We start from the raw sequence: 27816 nt of genomic DNA on the forward strand, positions 1-27816 counted from the left end.
TCCGTTATGCGGCACTAGGGATTCGAACCGCCGAACTGCTGACCTTTCTGATCGACAAGCTACGCACCTTAGCCACTGAGCCATCATGTCCCTCTGATGGAATCTACTTTAACTGAAAGATACCCAAATTTGTTCTGGAGTGAGGCAACCTCATAATAATAACAACAATAGCAACGGCAACAAGGGAGAAAAATCACAACATACAAAGACCGGCAAATAGAAGTAGGACGATGGTGGCAAAAGAAAGCCAACTTAATTCCAATAGGCACCTTACGTGATATCCCAAAACATCCCGAACACTTATTAGCAATGACAAAATTACTGCCAGTCAATTGCAAAATGCAGCCTTAACCAGAACAGCTTAGATCTTTAACACAGTCAAACAGGAACTTCAATATGTGGACTAACAATAATAATGATGATGACCAATAACAGCAGCGACCACTTGAAAAGGGAGGGATGATCTGGAAGTCTGGATGGTTGGCTGCTTGGTTGGATGGATGGATGGAGACTTCCCAAGTCTCCGAAACACAACCGAGGTCATAGGCATTCACAAACAAGGGGAATGAAGCATGTTTCTTAAAGTCATGAAATGATGTCATGTATGTATTTGCCTCTACCATTAACATCAGGACACAAGTACTGCATTGTCTGCTTGAGTAGGTACATCTTGATGCAAGTGTCATCATGTGACCATCATTGCTTGCTGCACATACCATTGGCAATCCATCCATCCATCAGTCCAATCATCCATCCAACCATCTACCCATCTGCCCATCCATCCCTCCATCCCTCCCTCCATCCATCCATCCATCCATCCATCCAAGCATCCAAGCATCCACCCATCTATTCATCTGCTCATCTACCCATTTACCCATCTGCCCATCCATCCATCCATCCACCCATCCACCCATCCTTCTCCTGCATGATACCCACCTTAAAACACAGGTGTAGAAGCCGCTGTCTTGGACTTCCACAGTGTGAAACCAGATGGAGTCTTCATCCTTGTTGATCCTCCCTTCGGAGAAGATAATGGGCTCTTCGAAATCCCCTTTGTTTTTGTACCACATCAGACGGAGCCCCGTGCTTTGAGCCATGCTGTAGTTTGTGCGGATATAGCTGTAGAAAAGAGCGCACTTCACACGCACTGGCTCACCTGCCAAGGCCATATACTTCTTGAGGTCCACCAGCCAGTCAATGCAGCCATCCACTGAAAACGAAGAGGAAGAGCAACATGTCATCACAATTGTCCGGTTTCAAGACGCAGCCGGCAATTGATCACAGATCTCTTGATATTTCATGGTTGAGCATCGCTTGGCTAAAAGGTCTTTAAACAGGACCTGACTGCATTTCCGAGAACTCCATCCTTTTAAGATATCCCTTCTACCACTTCATTATTTTTCTCTGTTTTTAATTCCCTCAAAGTCCTTCCGATCTCTGGACTAATTTCCAAATCACAGCATATCAAATATAATTACAGTATGGTCACTTGTACCCAGACAAGTTCGGCTCAATTTCCATTTCCAGCCTATTATCGCACATGGTTTTGAGAAAGGTTAAGTTCAAGAGATGCCTGATGGGCAGCTGAAAACGTCCAACATGTTCAAGAAAAAGAAGCAAAAAAGTCAAGTACTCTATGAATCTCACATTCGAAAGCAAGATTAAATCCCTGTGGTAAAAGTTGGCAATTAAAATTCTACACTGCGGAGCTTGGAAAAGTTGGACACAACATCCTTGATGCTCAATGAAAAGATGATTTATCCTGATAACATCCCCATATTCACACAACTTCCCCAGTTGCGAACACATCGATAGGGAGGAGGGACCTACAAGTTTTTAATCATATCAGCTCTTACTCCATTCGATTTAGGGATCAGATCTGCTCTACGGTTTTTTTAATGATCCAGCCAACAACAGAGGGATGGTGGCTCAGCAATTAATATGCTGGGCATGTTGGCTGGAAAGCCAACAGCCCGGGTTTGAGACCCCAGCACCACGCAACAGGGTGAGTTCCCATCCTCACCTCAGCTCCTGCCAACGTAGCAGTTCGAAAGCATGCAAATGTGAGTAGATAAATAAGTACCACTTTGGTGGGAAGGTGACAGAACTCTGTGCTGGCCCAGGTTCAAGACCTGAGTGCCACATGACGGGGGTGAGCTCCTGTCTTCACTTCAGCTCCTGCCAACCTAGCAGTTTGAAAGCATGCAAACGCAAGTAGATAAATAGGTACCCCTTTGGTGGGAAGGTAACAGAGCTTCATGATGTCATGCTGGTGGAAATTGTCTCCCAACAGCTCTGGCTCAAGGCCTCAAAATGGAGATGAGTACTGCCCCCTACAGTCAGCAACAATTAGCAGAGTAAAATCCGCAAGGTCTCCTTTCCAAAAAAGGAGTTTGCATGTGAGAGACCAAATTCTCTCACATTTTTGCATAACAATGTCATCGCACAAACAATGCCATTTGCATTGACTGCATCCCTGAAACATTATTTGATTTGCCTGATTTTGGAGAATAATGGATATACACCCTTCCCATCCCACCCACTCATTAGCTCGTTCAAATGATATTTCATTTAACTACGGTTAAGTGGAGGAAGTAAATAATTCATAAAAACCTAACTTTCTTTCTCCTGGGAATGACTTCTCTGATTCTTCTTTATTCTGAGCAATAGGATGGTACACGGACGATAAATATTTTATTAAATTAAATATTTGCTAGTCTCTTTGCGTGTTGTGCATAAAATACCATAAAAAAAGAACTTCCCAGCAAATAACATAAATTAAGAAAACATTTTTTTAAAAAAAATACACTGGGAGGTTTCTGAATGAGGTTAACAAGGGATTAAATATTTCTTTTTGATGCTAAAGAGCCTTGTCTGAAGGGCTTATATAACAGATCTTGCCAATAATGCTTTAGAATTTTTTTAAAAAACATCATTTTTTATTCAGTTGGCTTTTGGGCTGAATAGCAGATATGGTTTTATGTAAAGAAAAGTCTGTTCAAGTTGACCCTTGAGAGCCTCCACACATACAAAGCATTCTCCCAGTTGCTTCTAAAAACCAGACAGCACAAACATTTGCTCTCCTCATAACATTTCATCATTCGTAATTTTAACCCCGACAATAAGTGACTTCCTAGCCAGTCTTCAGATTGTCCAGTCCAGAATCTTATATGGCAATGGAGACTACAAAAATATTTAAGGGGGGATGGAGCTTCACGTCATGGTGATACGGTGACTTTTCCAACTTCTCAGGATAGCCGTCGAATTCGGATCATTTGGACGGTCCAATCCAGACCTAAACCATCCCGAAGAGACGGTGAAAGGTAGGGGGAGATCCTGTGGTCCCAGAGACACTCGCAAAGTCTCTGGTGACCCAGAAAAAGCCCCCTTTGCCAGCGATCGCAAGTCAGCCCCCAGGCTGCTGAAACTGCTGACAGCTCCTATACGCAAGCGCAGGAGAGAATCATGTCGTTTTGGTGAGAGTTTTTACATCTTTTTTTCTATTGGAGAGAGAACACCCTAAATTTGGAAATTTAATTTAAAATTAAGGATGACTAGAGAGAAAGTGGCAGATTTAAGATGGCCAATTGAAGTTTTTCTTTTTTCCCTTTTTATTTTTGGAAGCCAGGCTGGACTTTCAATCGCAATTCAATGTGGATTGGCTTATTGCGCTTTTTTATACTTTTACTTTTGGACTTTGTGGGGACACTGAATATATTTAAATCTTAATTGCTTTGAAGATTCTTTTTTCTCCTTTTTTTTCTTTTGGCTTTTCTTTTTGTATTTCCGATTTTCTGTTTCTTTGTTTTTTTAAGTTAAAAATAGAGCTGGAAAAAAATAAGCATTGAGAGTTTATACCATTAACACTGCCACCTAGTGGACTTGAAACATTGTTACTAAATTTTATTATCTGAACTGTTTAGAGAGAAGCTGTTCCCTTGAAGGCTATTTAGTTAAAAATTGATAGGGGCAGGAATACAGTTGTTTACACAGCTGTTTCCTGTGGAACTTTCAGTATCTGGAAACCTACTTTGGATCAAACAGAAGCTCTAAGGGAAAGCTCAGAGTGACTTTGGAAATAATTTCATCTTTAAAAAAAACTTTGAATCTTTTTCTTCTAGCTTTGGTGGCAGTGCCTATATTGTCTTGCTAGGGAGGTGGTGATTTTTTCCCCCTTGGCTCCTTGACTCCTTTTTTTTTCTTTGAAACTTTGAAGTATTGATTTCTGATTTTTCTTTGCTCTCTTTTCCTTTTGAAGTTATTGGAGACAAATGGATGGCTTGCTCTAAAATTTGAGTAAATTGGACTGAAGAATTTTTTTTCTCTCTTTCTTTTTTTAAGAGATCTTTTCTTTTTCCTCTTTCTTCTCTTTTTTTTCTCTTTTCATTTTATCTATAACTTTATATTTTTATAAGCTGATGCTTAATTTTTTGTGATACTCCAGTGGTTATTTGGGACTTTTACATTACTTGATATTAATTGGACTAGAATACAAAAGAAAAAATTTAGAAGATGAGTAGAAAAATGACACCTGTTGGCTCTACAACAACAACCCCTGCCTCCTCACCTGCAGGAGGACAAAGATCAATACAGTTGATGCTTCAACAAGAAAAAGAGAAGGGAGTAACCTTAGAGGCAATTATGCAAGCGATACAGAAATTACAAGCAGGAGCTGATAGCAAGGATGAAAAGTTAGATACTATTGTAAAGAGGACTGAGAGTATAGAAAAAAGAATTGAGACAATAGAGCAATGAACTGAAAGCATAGAACAAAAAAAAGCTAAACGGAAGGAAAAATAGAAGACATACAACATTGGATGATGAAATACGAGGACAGAATCCAAAAAATTGAAGAAAAGGTTCAACAAGAAGAGAAGAAGGCTGAGGAATTGACAGCAGATTGAGCGACATGGAAAGAGAGAGCAGTGGAATATTAGGATGGGAGATGGATAGGTCTGATTTTTTTTTAAGATTTCAAAACATAGAAGAAGACAGAGGAGAGAACCTAGTACAAATAATATCTGAAATTTTAACAAACGCATTAGAGATATCCCAAGAGAGGATGATGGATGGCATAGATGAAGCGTTCTGAGTACATACAAGATAATGGGCCACATATCTCGGCTGCTCTGTATTTAGGTTTTTGATGTCCCTATTGTTGTTATTTTTAAAAAATGGTATCACAATTTTAATTGTAATTATTATTATTTTCATTATAAGCCACCCAGAATCATTAACTGAGATTAATGTGGCTATAAAAATTGATTGATTGGTTGATTGGTTGATTGGTTGATTGGTTGATTGGTTGATTGGTTGATTGGTTGATTGGTTGATTGATTGATCGATTGATCGATTGATCGATTGAAGGAGGAGGAGGAGGAGGAGGAGGAGGAGGAGGAGGAGGAGGAGGATGAAGAAGGAGAAGGAGTAGGAGAAGAGGAGGAGGAGATGGTGGTGGTGGAAGAAGAAGGCAATGCATTTCCACGCTAATAAACCTCCTTTTGCATCAGTCAAGACCAAAGATTAGTAACTTTTTTTTGGTGCCAACCTCAGCAGCTAATGATGGAAATAATTAACAGATCGGGATGCTTCAGCTCAAAGAAGAACAAGGCGGGCTCTGCATCTTCATTCTTTCTGCCTAGTTAGAAGCTTTTTGCATTTGTTTCCTGGCTTAAACCTCTGATGACTCCAAGGGATATAATTACAAACAGCAATGTGTGCTGAGAAGCTAACGGAAGACTATTTATACGAGAGCATGTAACATCTGATGACATTTGGGGGGAGGGCAAGAGAAGAAACCCTCCGCGATGCGCTTAGATGAAAATCATAATGATCAAAGAGAAGCTAATCAAAGTGACAATGTCCTCTCTTTTCTACAATGTCATTTTCTCTTGTCAAAAGAACACCGAGCAGGCTTCTGTTTTACACAGCTCACACATGGCCTCCAATCTAGGTCAAAGCTGTTCCAAACACCTTCGGGGAGATGTTGAACAGCGGCGGGGAACAAAATGGCAACCCAAGGAAGGCCAGGGGTCTACGGGGTCTGGGGCCTCAGGATCAAACGTGAGCTCCACGTCTAACCTCTCGGGAAAAGCCTGTCAGAAAGAACTGGAAACCTTGCAAAAAATTCAATTTTCTTAAGATACTCGGGAGGAAATCTCGCAAAAAGCGGCAGAAAGGCCAGGAGAGGTCAAGGAGATGCCATCATGTGAAAGAGTTCTAGCAAACTAGAACTAGTCCAGAGAAGGACAGTGAGGACAATCGAAGCACTCTGTTTATCAGGACATAAGTTAAGTCCAGGGTGAAGAGCAGAGGTGGGTTGCTCCCGGTTTGGCCTGGATCTGGCAAACTGGTAGCAGCGGCAGCGGAAGGCTCCGCCCACCAGCCCGGACGCTTCTGCGCATGCGCAGAAGCATCACACACACACAAGCACGCCCAAACCAGTAGTAAAAGAATTGGCAACCCACCACTGGTGAAGACCCATTGCAGGGACTGAGTATATTTAAGCACAAGAAGTGAAAACCGAAAAGGGTTATGATACCTAGCCTTATTCAAGTATTCTGAAGAAGATGAGAAATGAAGAAGATTGAGACCTGTTCTTTGGGGTGTCAAAAGTGTAAGGCCCAGCACCAAGATCTTAACTTAGAGAAAGGCAGATGGCAGAGGAAAGTTAGGAAAAGCTTACACTGTAGGGGGGGGAAAAGAGAGTTATCTATATTATATCTATAATCATGAATGTAACTCATGTAGGAGAAGGCCTGGAAGAGCTGGAGGTGGAGTCAAAAGAGCGATCAGCCTAGAGTCCTACATAACTACAAGCAGACTTAAGTCCAACCTCCCTTGAATTCCATGGACACTGATCTAATTCCAAGCAGGTACCGACTGTTACTTGGACATTAATCTTCTTATCTAAGGGTTACCACCCAGTGGTGGGTTCCTAACCGGTTTACTACCGGCTCGCTTCGCTTTGCTTGCATGCGCCCATGCCAGCTGCACATTGCTCTGCATGCACAGTTGGCCGAAAACTGTTCTGCACATATGCAGAAACATGCCAGCGATGGGAAAAGAGACCGGGGAACTGGTTCAGGGGCATGGCAGGCCTGAGTTGCTGCCGGTTCCAGCCACCCAGGCTGCCATACCACGGCGGTTGGCTGAACCGGTCCAAACTGGTAGGAACCCACCACTGTTACCACCTGATTGGAGCAAGACGAGGGTCCATGGAATTCATTGACAGTTGGACTTAGTCCTCTTACGGCTATGTAGGAATTCTAGGCTGATTTCTCTTTTAACTCCACCCGCAATTTCTGCCACTCTGCCTACAATATACTGCTGACCAGTTGGGGATGAGAATGGGAGGACTGGATGGGTGTTGTGTGTGTTGTGTGTGTGTGTCTCTGTGTTTTTGTATTTCTACTCCTGGAGCTAAAGGTGATGAGGTAAATGCCAATAGTTCCAGGGGTGAAATCCTCCCAGTTTGGCCCATTCAGCCAAACCAGTATGAACGATTGTCCTTGGTTCTGCGAACCGGTAGGGGGGAAAAAAGCTTCCGATGGTCACATGGCTCATGACGGAAGCTATTTTTTAAAGCTTTTTAAAGCATTATTTCCCTGCTAGTTTGGGCGAACCGACAGGGAAAAAATGCTTTAAAAAGGTAAAAAAAAAAAAAGCTGAAAGTGAAAAAAAGGTTGGCCACGCCCACCCAGTCACATGATCCTCACCATCAAGCCACACCCACAGAACCGGTGGGGGAGGGATTATATTTCACCACTGAACAGCTGCCCAAACTTAAGAGAACTGTTATGTCAATATCTCTCAGTCTCTCAAGACCACTAAACAAAGAGCAGCTATCCATTAACAGAAAAAGACGAGAGGATAAAGATGGGGACTTAAATTCTGGGGGGGACATACCATACAAAAGCTCTCTCTTCTTTGCTCTCAAGTTGACAATCAACTTGTGCCCAAGACTTCATCCCTGTTACCAATAAAGAATACATGACACCCATTAGCCTCCACACTACCTTTTAAATAATGGATTGGGCTTTATATTTAAAATCTCTCCAGCAGCCTAAGGATTCTGGGCGCATATTACCCTGAATTGTATGACATTTTATAAGCAATTAGAAGCAAGCGCGTACACCATTTCTTCCCGCCACTGGCTGTCACCCGAATAATCTTTACATTCTAAATCTGCCTGTAATAGTTTACGCTAGCAACTGTCACCGGAGCAATTTATAACTGCGGTCTTTGTTAGACATGTCAGTCTACCTGGTTACCTCAAGCCTACACTTACATTCAAGGCAATAAGGAAATGAATTAGATGACATATGTGACTTTATTGTTTGCATTGATTCCTAAGCAAATTAGGAATCCTGAGCATGTCCAACATTGCTTTCAGCCACAAGCAAGGGAGGGAGGGAGGAAAAAAAGAAAGGAAGGAAGAAGGAAAGTGGGAGGAAAGGAAGGAACGAAGGAAGGAAGGAGAGTGGGAGTAAAGGAAGAAAAAGAAGGAGCAAGAAAGGAAGGAGATTAGAAGGAAAGAAAGGAATGAAGGAAGAGGAAGGAGAGTGGGAGGAAAGAAAAGGAAGGGAGGGAGGGAGGGAGGGAGGGAGGGAGGAAGGAAGGAGGGAAAGAGAGTGGGAGGAAAGGAAGAAAAGGGAGGGAAGAAGGAACGTAGGTAGGTGAGTCATCACCTCCAATATACACTACACAAACATGACATAATAAATAAATAAATAAATAAATAAATAAATAAATAAATAAATAAATAAATAAATAAATAAATAAATACAAAAGTGATGCATATACCCACATGTATTATAGGACACAGAGAAAGGAACACAGTCTAGTTCGGATGTATACATGTCCATGGCGAGAGAAAGGAATCTTGGGAGTTTGCCAGACGGAGGGCCTAGGGAAACAAAGCTGTTACAGAATCCGGTCGTCCTGCTAGAAAGCACTTCAAAAGCTCTTCCCATCTTTCATTGGGTTCAACCATGGCTTCTTCTTCTTCTTCTGGAGCCACAGAGGGTTGGAGAGCTTTCTCGTACAAGTGTCATCTATCAAACCAGACCTAAGGTCGACCCATCTAAAAGGAAATGTGTCTTCTGAGTTCCGAAGACAGAGGGTTTTCCCCACCCCATCTGTGGATGCTATCCATTGGACCTCTGGACCTCCAATTTGCTGAGTGGGTCCTTCCTCCACCGACCCCACAACCTGTTCTGACCTAGGCCTCCCAAGATCATGAAGCCGACTCCTCGTCCCAATAAAGCCCCTTTTATGTAGCTTAAAAGGGAATTCCTCTCCAGCAAAGTCCCAGAAAACTTTTTCATGAGATTTCTGGGCTGACTTCTTCCAAACGCCACTCTGTAGAAGACAATACTTGGCAAGACGTCAGGCACAGATCTTCACCCTAATTAAGTGAACTAATTGTCTCCTGCAAAATCCCCTCCCCCCTTTCTCTTCTCTTTTATTCTCTGTGGGAGGAGCCATTCACCGTCCACCTGTGGCTTTACTCCCGAGTCGGTCATTGTTCCTTAACTTTTCCTTTCTCCTGGCAGCTCTGCGCATGCACCCACTGGGAACAGGCTCCAGCTGTTCTTCTGCCCCACTGATCTCTGACTCCAAAGGCAGCTGATGACTGTCGGATGGCCCTGGCTCCAACTCTGCCTCTGACGCAGAGCCCTCATCAGAGCCTTCCCCAGACTCTAGGACTGGCCCAGGTTCCTCCCCAAGCTCCTCACCGTCCGAATCTGCCACCAGCTCCGTTGGATGCTGGTGGGCCACAACACAACCCTCCTGGACTCCAGAGGTCCCAAATATTGGCTTCAAAGCAGCAAGAAATTTCATCCAGATCAATAAGTCTGAGAAAGCTTAGGAGAAACACCCGTGTCTCCTCTTCATCACCCCCATTGTTCTTTGAAGAGTCTCTTTTCGCCACTCTGACTTACGTCTTCCCATTCAACATCTGGCAGTGCTCATTTCCACTGCAATGAAGCCAATTAACATTTCCACTCAAATGACAGGGGGGACTTTTGCTTGAAAAGGTGTTGACCCTTTTTTCCCCCGAGACTGAGCTTTGTCATTTCTTCTCCCACTTCAATTCATTAGCCGGATGTGGCTGCAGAATTTCAATAGCTCCCGCAAAGGACAGAAGATAAGCAGGCGCTGGGGGCCCATGGAGAAGACACGGTGAGATTCAAAGGACTGTTTCAATCCATCAGGATAGAGCTGGAAGGGACCTTGGAGGTCTTCTAGTCCAACCCCCTGCTCAAGGAGGAGACTCTACACTGTTCCAAATAGGTGGCTGCCCAGTCTCTCCTTAAAATCCCCCAGTGACGGAGACCCCACGACTTCTGGAGGCAACTTCTGTTCCACTGGTGAACTGTCCTCACTGTCAGGAAGTTTCTCCTTAATCCCAGGTTGCTTCTCTCCTTCATTAGTTTCCACCCATTGTTTCTTGTCTTATCTTCGAAAGATAATGGAGTGTGCTGAAATGAGTGTGCTTTGGAGAATGTTCTTTGGTTAGGATTAAAAAAAAACCTACCACTGGTTCTGTTGGCGTGGCTTGGTGGGTGTGGCAGGGGAAGGATACTGTAAAATCTTCATTCCCTCCCCACTCCAGGGGAAGGTCACCCAGCTGGCTTTCATGCCTGGGGCAGAACTAGAACTCCCAGTCTCCTGGTGATTGGCCCAAAGTCACCCAGTTGGCTTCAATGCCTAAGACAGAATTAGAACTCCCAGTCTCCTGGTTTCTAGCCTAATGTCTTAACCAGTACACCAAACCAGTTCTCTAATACTTGGGCAATACATCTTCTAAAAAAATAATTACATCTTTAAGTTACCATGCCAGGCTATCCAAAATGTAGCAAAAAATACCTATCAAAGTATGTCTGTGTGTGTGTGTGTGTTTGTGTGTGTCTCCCCATGTGTGTGTGTGTGTGTGTTTGTTCTTACCCTTGTTGGGTGGTTGTTTTTAACCAATTAAGAAAGACTAAAAAAAATTGTAAAATTGTTTTCTTTGCCTGCTGCAAAAAATAATAATTCGTTTTTCCTGTTGGGCCCTGACAGTGTAATAAATGCAATTTGGATTATTTGCATATAAAAGGCGTTATCATGATGTCCTCCTTGCAAACGATTCCAATGGGATGACTTTGAAAAAAGAAAAATATCCTTTTGTAAACGTACTTGTCTCAAGTTTTTGCCTAATCCAAAAATCAAGCTGTGCCGGGCTGTCAGCTTCCAGCCTTCTCTGATGCTTCTCCAAATCTTGTCTTAATCTCTTTTAAGACTCAACATAATTGAGAATAATTGGCGCTTGTGATATCTTGATGTTTATGGAAGGGAAATAATAAGGTGCCAGGAAAAAAACCCATTCCCAGCCATGCACTTCTCTGGGTGAATAAAGCTGAGATCAGCTTTGAGTCGCTGCAACAGTCAGCCCAGCTGTCGTTGCCATTACAACATAAACTTTTGCCTGTTTAAGATCAAATGTTTTTTAAAAAATAATCAAGGTGATAAGAACCAAAGCTTTGCCTCTTTCCTTCTTCAGGATGGATCGGTAGGTTTAAAGTATTGGATGCCAGACAATGTAAGCTCATTTCTGAAATGGAGATGGAGGAGGAGGAGGAGGAGGAGGAGGAGGAGGAGGAGGAGGAGGAGGAGGAGGAGGAGGAGGAGGAGGAGGAGGAGGAGGAGGAGGAGGAGGGGGGGAGAGGAAGGGGGCAGGAGGCACGGGTGGGTTCGTTACCGGTTCGGACCGGTTCGGCCAAACCGGTAGTAGCCTGGCAGCCTGGGTCACTGGAACCGGCAGCGACCGAGGCCTGCCACACCCTCGAACCAGTTTTCCCGGCAGCACCATAGGTGCCGCCATCTTGTTTTTTGTTTCTGCGCATGCGCAGAGCAATTTTACTTGTACTGTGCATGCATGCACAGCGCGTATCAAGCGCCCGCGTGGCACATCCCTGAGCGAACGGGCTGTAGTCTCTGCCAGAACCCACCCCTGGGAGGAGGAGGAGGAGGAGGAGGAGGAGGAGGAGGAGGAGGAGGAGGAGGAGGAGGAGGAGGAAGAGGAGGAGGAGGAGGAGAACAACAACAACCATAACAACAACAACAACAACAAAAATCAAAGAATGTTGGCCGATGGGCCAAGCCAAAATGAGTAGTTTTTGTCTTAGAGCCTGAGGGCTTCTAACCAGTGAACCATCTTGGCATTTCCAACAAAATCCTCTTCCAAACCTTCTCTGACATAAGGGGCTTTTCGCTCGTTCCCTCTAAGAGTGGGTCCCCTGGATTCAGCTCCTCCAAACTGCCTTAACACAACCCGCCATTTACACGTTATTTCTGCCTCTTATTCAACACTGTCGCCGGAGATTTCCGTAAACCACAGAGCTCAACCCAAACGGTAACGTCTACAATCAACAGCTAATGAGGTTTAAATTGGCAACAGGCGCAGCTTCCATTTAAAGAAAACATTATTGATTTTTTTTAGAACAACTTAATGAAAAAAAATGGGATTCATTGAGATTTTGCCGGAACAGACCCGGCAATTCATCACCACCAAATGAATACGCAGAAGTTATTTACATATTTCAGGCCACTTGAGGAGGCCTTAATCACCCAGGCATCATTTTCTAAATTGCATTTGGGGCAGAAATTAAAGGCCAGGCAAGGAACGCCACTGCCGAGCAAGCTTTTCTGAGACACATATTGCTTCTTTCCCAAAGTTAATGGCTTGTGTTCTCCATAGACTTGAGACCCATAAAAGTGGGGAGTAGAAATCCGGTCCTTAGCTTGATAAATATCTCCCTAACTTGGCAAAGCAAGGTACATAAACTGTCGGTGAAGACTCCTGCCCTGTTGAAGTCCTACAACACATAGGATCTGATGGGGACTGTTCTGACCTCAGCTTCCCGAGAAAGCATAAATCACAAACGTAGTCCCCAAAACCCTCTTTGAGTTAGACAGCTGTGAATTACGGTCATTCAACAGTCCGTAATGATTCACAAACGGTCTGTGAAGATTCCGACAGATGTCTGCTCGAGTTGCCAGAGTCCTTCAGGGGAATGTTAATAAGCGCCCACCTTTATCTCCCTTGAAACGGTGCCAGAAACCTAACTGTCAATTGGTTTTGCAAGGCCAAACGTAGCAGAGTCAAACAGGACCTCTCAGAGCTTGAACCGACTAGATGAACTAATTGCTTCCTGCAAAGGCTCATGTCCGTTTGCTCCTCTTTTATGTCTTTTGGGGCCAATCATCTCCAAGCCTTACTACTGAGTCGCCCCTTTTTCCGTAATTGTTCTTGCCTTCCGGCAGCTCTGCACATGCACACACTGGGAACAGGCTCACACTGTTCTTCTGCCTCACTGATGTCTCCAGAGGCAGCAAATAACTACCAGGTGGCCTTGGCCTCTTCTCTCCTCTGATGCAGAGCCCTCGTCTGAGCCTTCCCCAGACTCCAGGACTGGCCCATTTTCCTCCCCAACCTCCTCACTGTCTGACTCTGCTGCCAGCTCCGCAGGCCACTGGTGGACCACCACAGGAACCAACACCAATGTTTGCACCCTTGTGCACTACACACAGAGGACTAATTCAGGGGATGTCCAATCTTGGCAGCTTTAAGATTTGTGGACTTCATTTCAACATCAACATTGTGAATTCAATTTAATGCCAACCTTTGCACTCTCGTCCACTATGGAAGGAGGATATAAGTCAGGGGGTGTCCAGCTTTAAGACTTGTGGACTTCAACACCAATATTGTGAATTCAATGCTACACCAATATTTGTACCCTCTAGCAGTACAGAAGCATGAACTACATCAAGAATGTCCAATCTTGGCAACTTCTAAGATTTGTGGACTTCAATTCCCAGAATTATGAGAACTGGGGAATTCTGGGAGTTGCAGTCCACAAGTCTTAAAGTTTCCAAAATTGAAAATCCCAGATCTAGGTGATATTTCCTGATTCTCTGTCTCTCTCTGTCTCTGTCTGTCTTCTGTTTGTCTGTCTGTCTGTCTGTCTCCCTCTCTCAGTCTCTCTCCCCCTCTCTCCCTCCTTCCCTCCCTCCCCCCGCCTCTCTCTTGCAAAACTAGCCCCAACCCTATAAATGTGACTGTTTTTCAGTGTGCCTCTAATAGAAAAAGCAAGAAATCGGTAGATAGGTCATCCTATTTACTTATAGCTAAGCCTCTAATTTTAAACAGAGCACTCGTTCAAATTCTTGTGTTACACACTTTTCTCTGTAAATACTAGTAACCAACGCTCTTAAATTCTCATCCTTTGGAGTAATTGTTTCCAACGCAGACAGGAAGTTTAACAACCTTTTAAACAAATGAGTTTTGATGAGTGTATAGTCCTAATAATTGGGGTCCCTCATTTTGAGAACAAAGAAATGGTTAGCACGGAGATGTAGAAGAGAAAAGATTAAGCTGGAAGGGTTTTTCTTTTTTGGTCTCTGAATAGTAACAGAGAAGGGGAAGAATACAAAGCAGAGGTTATGACTCTAATTAAAATTTAATTGACTTGTTCGCCTTTGGTCACTTCATTCACACAATGGATTTCATGTACTACCGGAAGCCAATAGTCTTTAAGACGTGACTCATTCTTGCATATATATATATATTTTATACATACATTCAATCAGTCCAAGGCTTGCAAAGATGAATTTGCTCCTACAGTTAAACAAAGCTTCACCGTTGAATGATTCACAAGTGGTTTCACATTCTCAGAGTTATTGCATCATTTTGCTGCCACAATTTTACCAAGGATGGCATCCTTGGGCCACATTTAGAATAGAATAATAGAGTTGGAAGGGACTTTGGAGGTCTTCTAGTCCAACCCTCTGCTTAGGCAGGAAACCCTACACCATTTCAAACAAATGGATATCCAACATCTTCTTAAAAACTTCCAGTGTTGGAGCATTCACAACTTCTGGAGGCAAGTTGTTTCACTGATTCATTATTCTCACTGTCAGGAAATTTCTCCTTAGTTCTAGGTTGCTTCTCACCTTCATTAGTTTCCACCCATTGCTTCTTGTCCTGACCTCAGGTGCTTTGGAGAATAGTTTGACTCCCTCTTCTTTGTGGCAACCCTATAGATATCGGAATACTGCTATCATGTCTCCCCTAGTCCTTCTTTTCATCAGAGTAGACATCCCCAGTTCCTGCAACCATTCTTCATATGTTTTAGCCTCCAGTCCCCTAATCATCTTTGTTGCTCTTCACTGCACTCTTTCCAGAGTCTCCAAATCTTTTTTACATTGTGGCGACCAAAACTGGATGCCGGATTCCAAGTGTGGCCTTACCAAGGCCTTATAAAGTGGTATTAATTCTGATCTTGATTTTGATTGTGTCCCTTTTGAACTGTTTTCTACAGTTCAATTTTTTTAAAAAATTCAACACAACCATAGTACCCTTGCTGAAACAACCAAAAACAACCCTTTTCTTTGAAGTCATAATTTTCCCCTTTAAAAAATCCATTGCCAACCACTTCTCCGATCTTTGGTGGAGCAGCGCACAAGGGCCATAAATAGAAGGCCACAGATGGGTGATTTAATGTCTCCCATTTTGCCACCTTATTTAGCAATCAGACAATGATATTCTGCATCACTTGCCGGTTTCAAGCTGCTTCAAGCGTGGCTTATGGAGTGTGCATTGCACAAATACCTCTCTAACTCAGTCAAGAGCTCGCTTACTCACAGATCACTGCAGAGAAGCCATTTCAAGCGATCAGCATAGAGCTGGAAGGAACCTTGGAGGTCTTCTAGTCTGACCTCCCTACTCAAGCAGGAGCCTCTATACCATTTCAGACAGGCGACTGTCTGAACAACCAAGCTCAGAGAGCATCAAGGACCCCCCGTCCTCCCCTCGCCACAAACCCCACTCCCTTCTAGCCCTGATGATGTTACCTAGTCAGATAATGAAACATCTGCAAGAGGACCACCAAGCTCAGAAAGCACCCAGGACCCCCCCACAGTTCAACCCTCAACTACAAATATTCTCTTCTATTGGCACTTCTCCATGCTCCAAGCTGCAGGTAATTTCCCAGATAGGAAGCCATGAAGAAAAGCGACAGTTCCTGATTTTGATGTCAACGTGGCTTGACTCTCCGCCATGGCAGCCGGAGAGGTGAACACAAAGTGACAGAAGAGTCATGGCTGAATATTTTAAAGACAAAATGTGTTTCTTCCTCCCCCAGGAAACAGGTTTCATTTTTTTTTACAAAAGTATTTTTTTAAATTGATAAACATTTTGAATACATTGCATTGTCAGGGTATATCATTTACACACACGCATACACATGTGCACACACACACACACACACCAGAGGTGTGTTGCTACCGGCTCTCACTGGTTTGGGCGAACAGGTGGTGGTATTTTGATCTGGGTCACAGAACCGGCAGCGACCCAGGCTGGCCACGCCCCCGAATCGGTTCCCTGGTTTTTTTTAGTAATTATTTCATGTTCTCCACATGCACAGAACAATTTATAGTGAACTACGCACGTGCAAAGCGAAACAGCAGCAACTCTCCCCTCATATATGTACACATACTGGTAAAAACAGCCATAATGTAACCGAGAAGTTTTAGCTAACTATCACTTTATATTGGCTTATTTATACTTCTGTTGATTATATTGGCATGTTTATAATTAGGAACCCTCTTTATATTTAATTCATACATAGTCATGATTTTATTTCTTCTCATTTCTACCACTTGTCTCTAAGCACTCATAAAATCTATTCCATATCACATAATATTCTGTGTCTTCTTTGTCTTTTATTGTTAAAGTCAGTCTGTCCATCTCGGCACAATCTAACATTTTCCGAATTTGTTTCCAGAGGAAACAGATTTCAGACTTGGCTCCGAGATCAATGGGACAAAGGGTGGACAACAAGGACAAAAAGATCACAACTGTCTTCCAGGTTAGGGTTTCCGCTTATTCGGCGGTTCTCCCCGCATGTTCAACATCACGCGGGCTACGCCACGAATATACCAGAGACGATGCTACTCAAGTCCCGTCAAAGCTGCGGGGTCTGTGTTCCTCACCCCTCCAATTCACGGGAAGGAGGGGGTGCAAAGGAAACATGCCAAATTTATGCCGCACATCAGCAAAACTGGCCTCGTGTGAGTGTCTACCGGTGGGGAGAAGGGAGGTCAAGCACATTCTAGGTCAAAAGCTCGCACCGTTTGTGGCTTTTCAATTTGGTTTTAAATGACCTCAAGAAAAGGCATCTTTGAAGCAAGAATGGAAGTGCTGACACTGCAAAGGGCTAAGCGTCATGAATACAAAGATGCAGCTTGCTAGGTCCCAAATTGCTGAAGAAGGTATAATATCACACGTCTCTTATCACAATCCCATTCGAAGGAGGGAAGGAGAAACGTCTTCAAGTATAGCAACTCCTCCTTGGTTGAGGCGGGAAGTATCCATTGCAAGAGGAAGCCAGTCTAATACTTAGGGCCTTTAGACAAAACTGTTCTTAATTATACCACGCTTCTGTGGAGTGCTCGGGGCTCCCTGAGGTTGGGGGTGTCCTTGCAGACGTTTCCTTACCTTGTTAGGTAACATCATCAGGGCTAGAAGAGAGTGGGGTTGGCTCTCCTTTTATAAACTAGGGCAGTGATAGCAAACCTTTTGTGGCTCGCGTGCCAAAAACAGGGGGAGAGCAGGGGGTTGTGCGCGGCCATGCCTCACCCATAATGCTATGGGCACGACCCCAGCGTGCATGCGCGCATGACCAACACTTCCCCCCATTTTCGATGTGCTTTTTTCACCCTCCCCAGGCTCCAGAGGCTTTATAGGAGCCTATGGAGGGCGAAAGCAGCCTCCTCTGCCCCCTCCTCTGCCCCCTGGAGGCTTCAGGGGCTTTCCTGAAGCCTCCGGAGCACAAAGCCTGGCCCTAAGGGCAAACCAGAAGTTCGGGAATGGACTTCTGGTTTGCTCGTAAGGCTGGTTTTAGCCCTCCGGAGCTTTTAGGGCCTTGAGGAGGGTTCCCTGAAGGATCCAGAGGTCGAAAAACAGCCCTACGAGCAACGGTTTACTCATAGGGTCATTTTTTGCTCCCCGGAGCCTTCAGGGAAGCATGTGCACTGGCCAGCTGACAGGGCAACGCCTCGCATGCATGGACAAATGGCTCCTCTTGCCACCTGTGGAACGCGTGCCATAGGTTTGCTATCACGGTAGTAGGGGCTTCTCTGATCAGTGTTGGTGGGAGTGGTGACAAGGAAGGGAGGGAGGGAGGGAGGGGAAAAAGGTGGGAGAGGCAGGGAGGGAAGGAATGAAGGGCGGGAGAGAGGGAAGGAAGGCAGGAAGGAATGGCAGGAAAGGCAGGAGGGAGGGAGAGGGAGAGGGAAGGAAGGGAGGAATGAGGGAGGGAGGAAGGGAGGAAGCAAGAATGGAAGAATGGAAGGAAGGGTGGGAGGGAGGGAGGGAGGAAAGAAGGAAGGGCAGGAGAGAGGGAGAGAGAAAGGGACGGAAGGAGGGAGCTTTATTAAAAGTAATGACCTTTGCATAAAATCCCTGCTTCCAGGCCTTCTCATTTTGAACCTGGGCCAATGGCAAGAGCTTTGGCTGTAGCTTCCATGCTGCTAGGGGACTTAAGCATGAACAGGTGTCCTTCCAATAGCAGAGAGTTGGACAGATGGCCCAGCTCTGTCCTTCCACCGGGTTGCCTTCGGCCAATTCCATGGGTCTCAGCGGAATCCGAGTTTACCCTTTGGCGCATCTGTGCTGGAAGGCCCCTGCCTCTAAAATGACTTTACGGAAAAGTTCATGGGCTGAAACCACATTAAGATAATGACGAGGCTGACAGTGACAAATGCACAAGGGAGGAAGACTAAATAAAATCAATTAGCATTCGAAATATGGGCCGAGCTCTTGGCAGACCTGGGTCAATTGTCAGGACCAAATATTGTGACTCTTTTCCAAGAAAGCAACATGCACGGTAAAAACATTCACAAATTATAAGGAAGGAAGCCACACACAACTCTCTCTTTGCTTCTTGCTCTGTAGTAACTGGATTTAAAAAAAAAACTTTGGGGCCTGCTTTAAAAAGCCGCAACGGCCAGAGCTGGCCAGGTTCACTTTTTAAAAAATTGAGGTTTGTTGAGGTTAGACAGACTGTTGTGTGAAATTTCCCAAGGGATTGAATGCCCTTCTTTTAGGATATAATTTGCGAAGGCAGGGGACGTTTCAGAAAAATGCATTTGACCCCCAAATTTTCTGATGAATTTCAGCACAATAGAGTAGAATCGAATAGGATCGAATAGAATAGAATACAGAAAATTAATAGAATAGAGTAGAGTAGAATAGAATAGAATTCTTTATTGGCGACGTGTAATTGGACTCACAAGGAATTTGTCTTTGGTGCAGATTATCTCAGCGTACATAAAAATACATTCATCAAGAATCATAAAGTACAACACTTAATGATAGTCACAGGATACAAATAAGCAATCAGGAAACAATCAATATCAATATAAATTGTAAGGATACAAGTTACAATCTTGCAGTCATAAGTGGGAGGAGATGGGTGACAGGAACGATGAGAAGACTAATAGTAATAGTAATGCAGCCTTAGTGAATGGTTTGACAGTGGTGAGGGAATTATTTGTTCAGCAGAGTGATGGCATTTGGGAAAAAACTGTCCTTGTGTCTAGTTGTTCTGGTGTGCAGTGCTCTATAGCGTCATTTTCAGGGGAGTAGTTGAAACCATTTATGTGCAGGATGTGAGGGGTCTGTGGATATTTTCACGGCCCTCTTTCCCTGGGCCTCAGAGGGAGAAGCTCCGAGCATTTGCAAAAATGCTTCCTAATGCACAAAAGTATTTTTGCAATGCTGGTGTGTCAGAATGCTTTCTTGCTGCAGAGGTAGACTGTGTACACATGTGGGAAGCCCCCCCCCCCCCCCACTAACCTAGAAGAACGAAATATTTCAAGTAATATTTTTAAAAAGGCAGAATATTATATTTCCCTAACTGAGAAATGGAGAAACATGTTTTTAGAGGCAGGAAGCAGCCCCAGTCTCCCTGCCCCCCAGGCAGAAACTAAGGAGGCAGCTTTTAGAAGTGCAGATTTGTTCATCCACTCAAGATAGGATATTTTGAAATAAAAGCAGAAGGGTAAGATTCGAAGCAGCCCTTCACCCAAGATCCAGCACAGGGCAAAAGTCATTAGGCGCCATTGTCCAACACCCTTTCAGAACTCAAGCTTCTTCATTGCACCATCCCGGGGACTTTCCCTGAGAGCTCAGATAAACAATAAGCCAGAGGCTGACACCAGTTTAGCTAAGATAAACACCTAGGGTTTGCATTTCCTGTTTGCCTAAGCAACCAGTTTTGGTCGTCATGATGTGAAAAAGATGTGGAGACTCGAGAAAGAGTGCAGAGAAGAGCAACAAAGAGGATGAGGGGACTGGAGGTTAAAACATATGAAGAATGGTTGCAGGAACTGGGCATGGCTGGTCTCGTGAAGAGAAGGACCAGGGGAGACATGATAGCAGTCTTCCAATATCTCAGGGGTTGCCACAAAGAAGAGGGAGTCAAGCTATTCTCCAAAGCACCTGAGGATAGAACAAGAAACAATGGGTGGAAACTAATCAAGGAGAGAAGCAACCTAGAACTAAGGAGAAATTTCCTGACAGTGAGAACACTTAATCAGTGGAACCACTTGCTTCCAGAAGTTGTGAATTCTCCAACACTGGAATTTTTTACGAAGAGATTAGACAACCATTTGTCTGAAATGGTAGGGATTCCAGCCTAAGGAGGGAGTTGGACTAGAAGACCTCCATGGTCCCTTCCAACTCTGTTATTCTATATTCAAGCACTATAGAGCCAGCTATGACCTCTACATAACCCCTACATGACCCCATAGGAATCTGACACCAGCCAATAGAATACATGTTATTGCGCAGGAACAGGAAGCTCAAGGGCAAGACCCCAGAGAAGGTCTCAACTCCATGTGTTCAGCTGTACTTGCTTCTGCTTCCTCATTGAGCCATCTTTCCAATCAGCCTCCATGTTACCAGTGTCTTTCTCCCAGGTTGGAACTAAACCTGATGAATATTTCTTCCCACACACACAATACAAGTTTTCAGTGCATCGCTTGGGAAATCCCAAAAGGGAAAAAAATGTGTCCAAGCAAGAACCTCCTAACAAAATAAATTTTAATGAAATCTCTTCTTTTGTTGTTGTGGCTGAGGTTAGCTGTTATTCCCCCACCCCTCCACTCCAACTGGGGCCTTGAGAGGAGTCCCCAAACAAATGGGAAAAGTCCAGTTCAACATAAGTCTTTGGCTTAATTATCGAGACAGAATATGGATTTAATATGGCATTATCGAGACAGAATATGGATTTGAGATGTGCTGTCAAAAGGTCTACAAGATAGCTGGCATGCAGCTTTAACCAAAAACATTTTCGAATCTCTTACAAGCTTCTCCATGCAGAAAGGATTCCTTATAACCACAAAAGTCAACATTTTCATGGGAACATTTTCCCGTACATCCTTTATCTAATTACTTCTCAATTATATTTATATGCCACTCATTTCGCCATTGAGCCAACGTCATCCTAAGATGCTTTATGCTTTGTGCTCCAAAGGTTTATAATATTAGGCAATTTTATTCTCATCTTTATTTTTAGCTCTTTGCTTTCCTCTTCCTTCCAAACTGTAAGTTGGCCGAATTAGAATGAAATTGAATCAGTACATGAACAAATAAATAAATGATGAAGGAGCCACAATCCAAAGATTCCATGGAAAATAACAAAGGATTTCCTAGTTATTGTAGTGCAGGATATGGTTAACACAAATCGGGGGGGGGGGGGGGGATGACGACGGGGACGCCAAGTGGGAAGAATCAGGACTACACATTAAATTCCACTTCAGAAGATTTATTACTCCAATCCCAATCTTTACACAAGTATCTAGTGAACTACTGGTCAGCACTAAATTGATGCTAAATAAGAGTTAATGGAATTCAAAGGACTTTGAATGTGTCTGGGCACATAGCAATTCTAGGCTATGTTCTCTTTTGACTCTGCCTCTTCTTCCCTTACATTCTACCATATAATGGGACCAAAGGGAATTTGCTTTTGAGATTTGTTTTGGGCAGAACGTTACTCTTTTCCCATTCTCTCTCCTATTCCCCAATTGCTGCTTTATCTTCTCTCCATCTTCCCCTTCCCCTTCAAGCAAATCCTTGTGCCTTCCTTGCCTTCTGCTTCTCTCTTCCATTCTCTAGAATCAACCTCTGCAAAACAACATGAAGATTTAATGATTTGAACCCTGAGTCTGAGAATGAAAACACCGTTAAAAAGCCAGGGGCCCCTCTCAGCCCAGCCCAAAATCGGCACCTTTGTGTTAAAAAGAGAGTAAAATCTGTTCCTAGAATTAAGGAATTCCTCCAAGTAACCATAAAACAGGAGTAAATGATTTTTCGGGCAGATTACAATTTCCTATTTTTGTCGAGCCGGTTGAAAACATTACACCAGAGATCCTTCGTCCCACCTCAGTACTTACTTTGTAGTTGGAAAAGCCAAAGATGTGAAGCTGTAATTTGATATTGTCTCTAACCTGTAATGTAATGAAAGTTGGCTATTGGGTTTTCCTCTCAGATAGGAAGCCATCAAAAAAAGAAAGCAAAAAAAAAATAGTAATAAAAAAATAAAGGCGATATATCTCCCTGGCCGTTACTTAAATTTCATATAAAAATATGAAAAATTGCTTGCTGTCTTGCTGTACTCCCTAAGAAAAGGAAGCATTGTGGATTGCTTGCAAAGATTGTAGAGAGTTAGCGTTTTTAAAGAGAGAACTCAATGTATAAAACAGTGGCTTTTTTTCAACCTTGGCAACCTGTAAGAGGTCTGGATTTTTAACTCCCAGAATTCCCCAACCTGCAGGGAAATGCAGGCTGGCTAGGGAATTCTGGGAGTTGGAGTCCAGGCTTCTTAAAGTTGCCAAGGTTGAGAAACACTGGTTTAAAGGGAGGGATGCGGTGGCTAAGACGCTGAGGTTGTCGATCAGAAAGATGGGCAGTTCGGCGGTTTGAATCCCTAGTGCTGCATAACAGAGTGAGCTCCCATTCCTTGTCCCAGCTTCTGCCAACCTAGCACTTCGAAAGCACGTAAAAAATGCAAGTAGAAAAATAGGGACCACCTTTGGTGGGAAGGTAACAGCGTTCTGTGCGCCTTCGGCGTTTCGTCATGCTGGCCACATGACCACAGAGACGTCTTCGGACAGCGCTGGCTCTTCAGCTTTGAAATGGAGATGAGCACCGCCCCCTAGAGTCAGGAACGACTAGCACATATGTGCGAGGGGAATCTTTACCTTTAGCTGAAAGCTGGAATTTATTATAAGGTCTTACACCTTAACAAAGAGAGACCCAACCTAGAATTAAGCAGAAACGTCCTGACAATGAGAACAATTAATCAGAGGACTAGCTTGCCTCCAGAAGTTATGGGTGCTTCAACACTGGAGAACTTCAATAAAAGACGGACAGCTATTTGTCTGGAATGGTCTAAGGCAGTGATGGCGAACCTATGGCAATTGTGCCACAGGTGGCATGCGGAGCCATTTGTCAGGGCACGCGAGGTGCTGCCCTCTCAGTTGGCCAGCATGCATGCGCATGCTGGCCAGCTTAGTTCACCCTTTTTAAAGCCATTTTTCGCCCTCCCCAGGCTCCAGAGGCTTTATAGGAGCCTGGGGAGGGCAAAAAGAGGCTCCCCTGTCCCCCCCAGGCCCTCCGGAGGCTTCATGAGCTTCCCTGACGCCTTTGGAGCACTCAAAACGACCCTCTGAGCAAACCGGAAGTCATTTTGAGCGCTCCGAAGGCTTCAGGGACCGTCCTGAGGCTTCTCTGACGCCTCCGGAGGGTGTCCGGGTGGGGTGGGGTGAGGGAGGCTGTTTTTGCCCTCCCCAGGCTCCTATAAAGCCTCTGGAGCCTGGTGAGGGCGAAAAAAAGCATGTAAAAACGGGGGGGGGGTGCCTGTAGTGCGCACATGCACACTGGGGGGGGGTTGCACATTGCATTATGGGTGCGGCACGCCCGTACACGACCCCCCTGCGCTCCCCCTACTTATGGCACGCGAGCCAAAAATGGTTCGCCATCGCTGGTCTAGGGTCTCCTGCTTGAGCAGGGGGTTAGACTAGAAGACCTCCAAAGTCCCTTCCAAATCTCTGTTTACTTTCCAATTTCTCTCTCTTCGGCTCCCTTCTCATCCTTGCTCCTAAATCAGAGATGGGAACTGATGATCATTGAAAGGACAGGAAAAATAAACAGCTGAAAGGGGAAAACCATTTTTGAAATAATTGCCTGCATGTGAGACTTTATAAAGAAAACAATCGGACAATTGTCAGAATAATCCAAGGTGTGATTTTCCTATCCTTAAATGTTGGCCCTGAGATCTACAGGAGCCAAGCTGATACACGTTCTATAAACAGGGCTTAGTGGTCAGGACGCAAACTCAACCCAGCCGTTCAACGCAAAAGTCCGTTCTTTCCTTTTTCTCTCTTTTTCAACCATGAGAGGCTAGTTAGTGGTCTTTATCGTACTCAGGGAAAGGCAAAATGCTGAAGCGTCACTCCCAACTCTGTTTAGACCAGGGGTGGGTTCTTCCTACCGGCATTAGTACCAGTTCGCTTCGCATGCGCTTCGCACGTGTTGCTCACGCACACGCACACGCACTGTTAATTGTTCTGCCGAGGACCATGAAAAGCTAATGAAAAACATGCCGGCAACAGCAGTGGAGGCTGCAGCACCAGTTCGGGGGCGTGGCCAGCCTAGGTCACTGCCTGTTCCGCCAGCTGGGCCAAATTTCCACTCCCGTTTCGCCTGGTAGAAACCCACCTCTAGTTTAGACCAGTTAGCTTGCTGGAAAACGATTGACTCGTTTCGTTTTGAATGCATACTTTGGAATGGCAGTCTCTTCGGCCGTGGGGTGCTAGCAATGCCCTCCCCCTCCACGGTTAATCACACACTCCCCCCCCCACTTTAAGTGTCTTACGCCCACAGGGACAATCTTGCAATAGACAGAGAAATATTAAATTTCTTTTCCACCATTATTTCCAAACTTTCCTGGAAGGCAAACAAGTTAGGACGGTTTGCAATAAAGCTGGAAAGCTGTAGGTAGTTGCAAGGAAGAACAATAACTTTGCCTCTAATGCTCCTCCGTTCTCTTTGCCCCCACCCCCCACCCCACAGAAAACCCTGCCAGGGTCTTTTTAGCTCCATTGTTCTCAGTGGTAATTGTGTCAGGCCTCTGGAGTAACCAGATGCAACACAACTCTCTTCTGGAAAAAAGAAAATGACAGAGAAGGAGGTAACATCGCTGTGCTTTCTCCAGGTTTGAAGGATCCGTAGCTCTTTCAAGTTTAGAAAAAGATGGCAAGGTCCATGGCGTTTGATCACCAACAATAAGAAAGGCGCCCGTTTTAAAGTACTTCAAAGCTTCATTTTCTCTTACAGTTATAGGAAATTCGTTTAAACATCTCCCGGAGGGGTGTTTTGACTTTATTCAAAAGCCAATTCACATACGAGAAGTCTAGCACATCATCAGAAATGGAGAGTAGGTAACGTTGGGGGCTAACTTCAGCAGAAGTCCCAAGGGCGAAGAGAATGGAAGAATTATTGGAAAAGTGTGATTGGACACACAAGGAATTTGTCTCCAGCGCGTAGGCTCTCAATGTACGCGCAAACAACCAAGGGATAGGTCATATGTCGGGGATCATAGTTACAACCATTAATCCTAAGATACAACAAGTGATGATCATTAGATACTAATAGGAGAAAGCGGTGTGAAACATGAGAAGGATAATAGCAATACAGCCTACTTTGGTTGTTGTTAATTGCAAAGTCGTTTCCCACCCATCACAACCCCATGGACCACGTTCTTCGAGCCATCCTGTCCTCTACCATCCCCTGGAGTCCATTTAAACTCACACCGCCTGCTTTAGTGACTCCATCCAGCCACCTCCTTCTCTGTTGCCCCCTTCTTCTTCTTTGGCCCTCCATCCTTCCCAGCATGAGGCTCTTCTCCAGTGAGTCCTTCTTCCTTCTCATTAGGTGGCCAAAGTCTTTGAGTTTCCTCTTCAGGATCTGGCCTTCTAAAGAGCAGTCAGGGTTGATCTCCTCTAGGACTGACCGGTTGGACCGCCTTGCAGTCCAAGGAACTCGCAGGAGTCTTTCCCAGCACCAGAGTTCAAAGGCCTCCATTCTTTGGCGCTCAGCCTTCCTTGTGGTCCAACTTTCACAGCCATCCATTGCAACTGGGAAAACCAGAGCCTTGACTAGACACACTTTTGTTGGCAGGTGATGTCTCTGCTTTTTAGGAGGCTGTCTAGATTTTCCACAGCCTATTACCTGGGTAAATATCTTTAATATGAGTTAGGATGTAATGGAAATATTTGGTTGGGTAGGGATAAGGATGCTCATTTAGCCATCCTCCTCCACAGAGTCTCGTCGAAGAAAGAAGAAGACAGGAGGTTGGGCAACTAAACCACCATTTCACAGGATGGTTGGAAGAAGGTTCTCAAAGGAAATAGCTGGGATGGAAGCCATTAGATGGCTTCCCACCCCACACCCATCCCACCGAGAGAGGACCCTCATTTCAGACCACAACTTCAGCCCAGCTGGACGCTCCCATAGTATAATTGGATTTCTCCTCCAGATTTCACATGCAGGAGTTTAATGAATCATAGTTTCTTTTCATCGTGCAACAACTCAGCAACAGCAGATGTCTAAACCAGGTGATGTTTTGATATGAAAAAAAAAACCCATCCGAGGCAGCCCTCCACAAAAAAAACAAAAAAGAAGAAGAAGAAGAAGAAGAAGAAGTGTGGCAGATGTATACCTTCATCGCACTGCAGCTTCTAAGAGGATTGTAAATATCGCTCCGAGAAGAGACAGCGGTTCACAATTTCTCTCCAGAGACAAATACAATCTCAGAAAGGAACCACTTCTGAGACTCTTTTCCACTTACCATCTTAGATAAAAGAAAGAGAAAGAGAGAGAGAAAGAAAGGAGGAAAGGAGGGAGAAAGAAAGAAGGAGAGAGAAAGAGAGAAGGAAACAAAGAGAAAGAAAGGAAGGAAGGAAGGAAGAAAGAAAGAAAGAAAGAAAGAAAGAAAGAAAGAAAGAAAGAAGGAAGGAAGGAAGGAAGGAAGGAAAGCAGGCAGGCAGGCAAGCAAGCAAGAAAGAATGAATGAAAGAAAGAAGGAGAGAATGAAGAAAAAAGAAAGAAAGAAAGAAAGAAATTAAGAAAAGGTTGAAAGGCAGTTTTGCTGCAAATGTGAGTTTGCCTACAAGGAGTCTCGCCCACCATGCCGAAGGGAGAACTTCTTTGGTATCTGCTGGCCAAAATTGAAAACATGCCCACCAGGTCAGGTGGAATGGGTGCAATCCGGGTTCTAATCCGTTGGGAATCTTGGTGGCATGTCTTCTCCACAGCTTGTTGTTGTGGAGAAGACAGGAGGAGGAAGATGTGTTGAGTATGTTTAGCTCTTTGGAACAGCCTCCAACCTGAGATCTGAAGATCCCTTACCCTTTTAGCCTTCTGAACAACTGGGAAGATCTAGTGTTGGCCAAGGCTTAGGACAGGAAGGACCCAATGGAAGTTGAGCTAATGGATTTCATGATGGAAAGTGTGGCATTCCTTGTATGGGTGATATGATCGTTTCCCTGCTTTTATTGGTTTGGTTTTGAGCCACCGAGAATCTTATATACAGATTACAGATTAACAAAGTTGGAAGGGACCTTGTAGGTCATCTAGCCCAAGTAGGAGACCCAACACCATTTCTTTCTTTCTTTTTTAATTATTATTTTTTATTTTCAAAA

At 44.4% G+C, this 27816-nt stretch overlaps 1 protein-coding gene across 2 annotated transcripts in view; it reads right to left on the bottom strand.

Moving 5' to 3' along the window:
- Positions 1-27816, bottom strand: part of IL1RAPL2 (interleukin 1 receptor accessory protein like 2) — a 311959-nt gene that overhangs the window by 130407 nt on the left and 153736 nt on the right. For both annotated transcript variants that reach the window (XM_081963804.1, XM_081963805.1), the window contains exon 3: positions 937-1210. In XM_081963804.1, the coding sequence (XP_081819930.1) occupies positions 937-1210 (274 nt within the window). The remainder of the gene's footprint in view (positions 1-936; positions 1211-27816) is intronic.

Source organism: Natrix helvetica (genome assembly GCF_964273705.1).
Source record: "Natrix helvetica genome assembly, chromosome: 11".
Lineage (NCBI taxonomy): Eukaryota > Metazoa > Chordata > Lepidosauria > Squamata > Natricidae > Natrix > Natrix helvetica.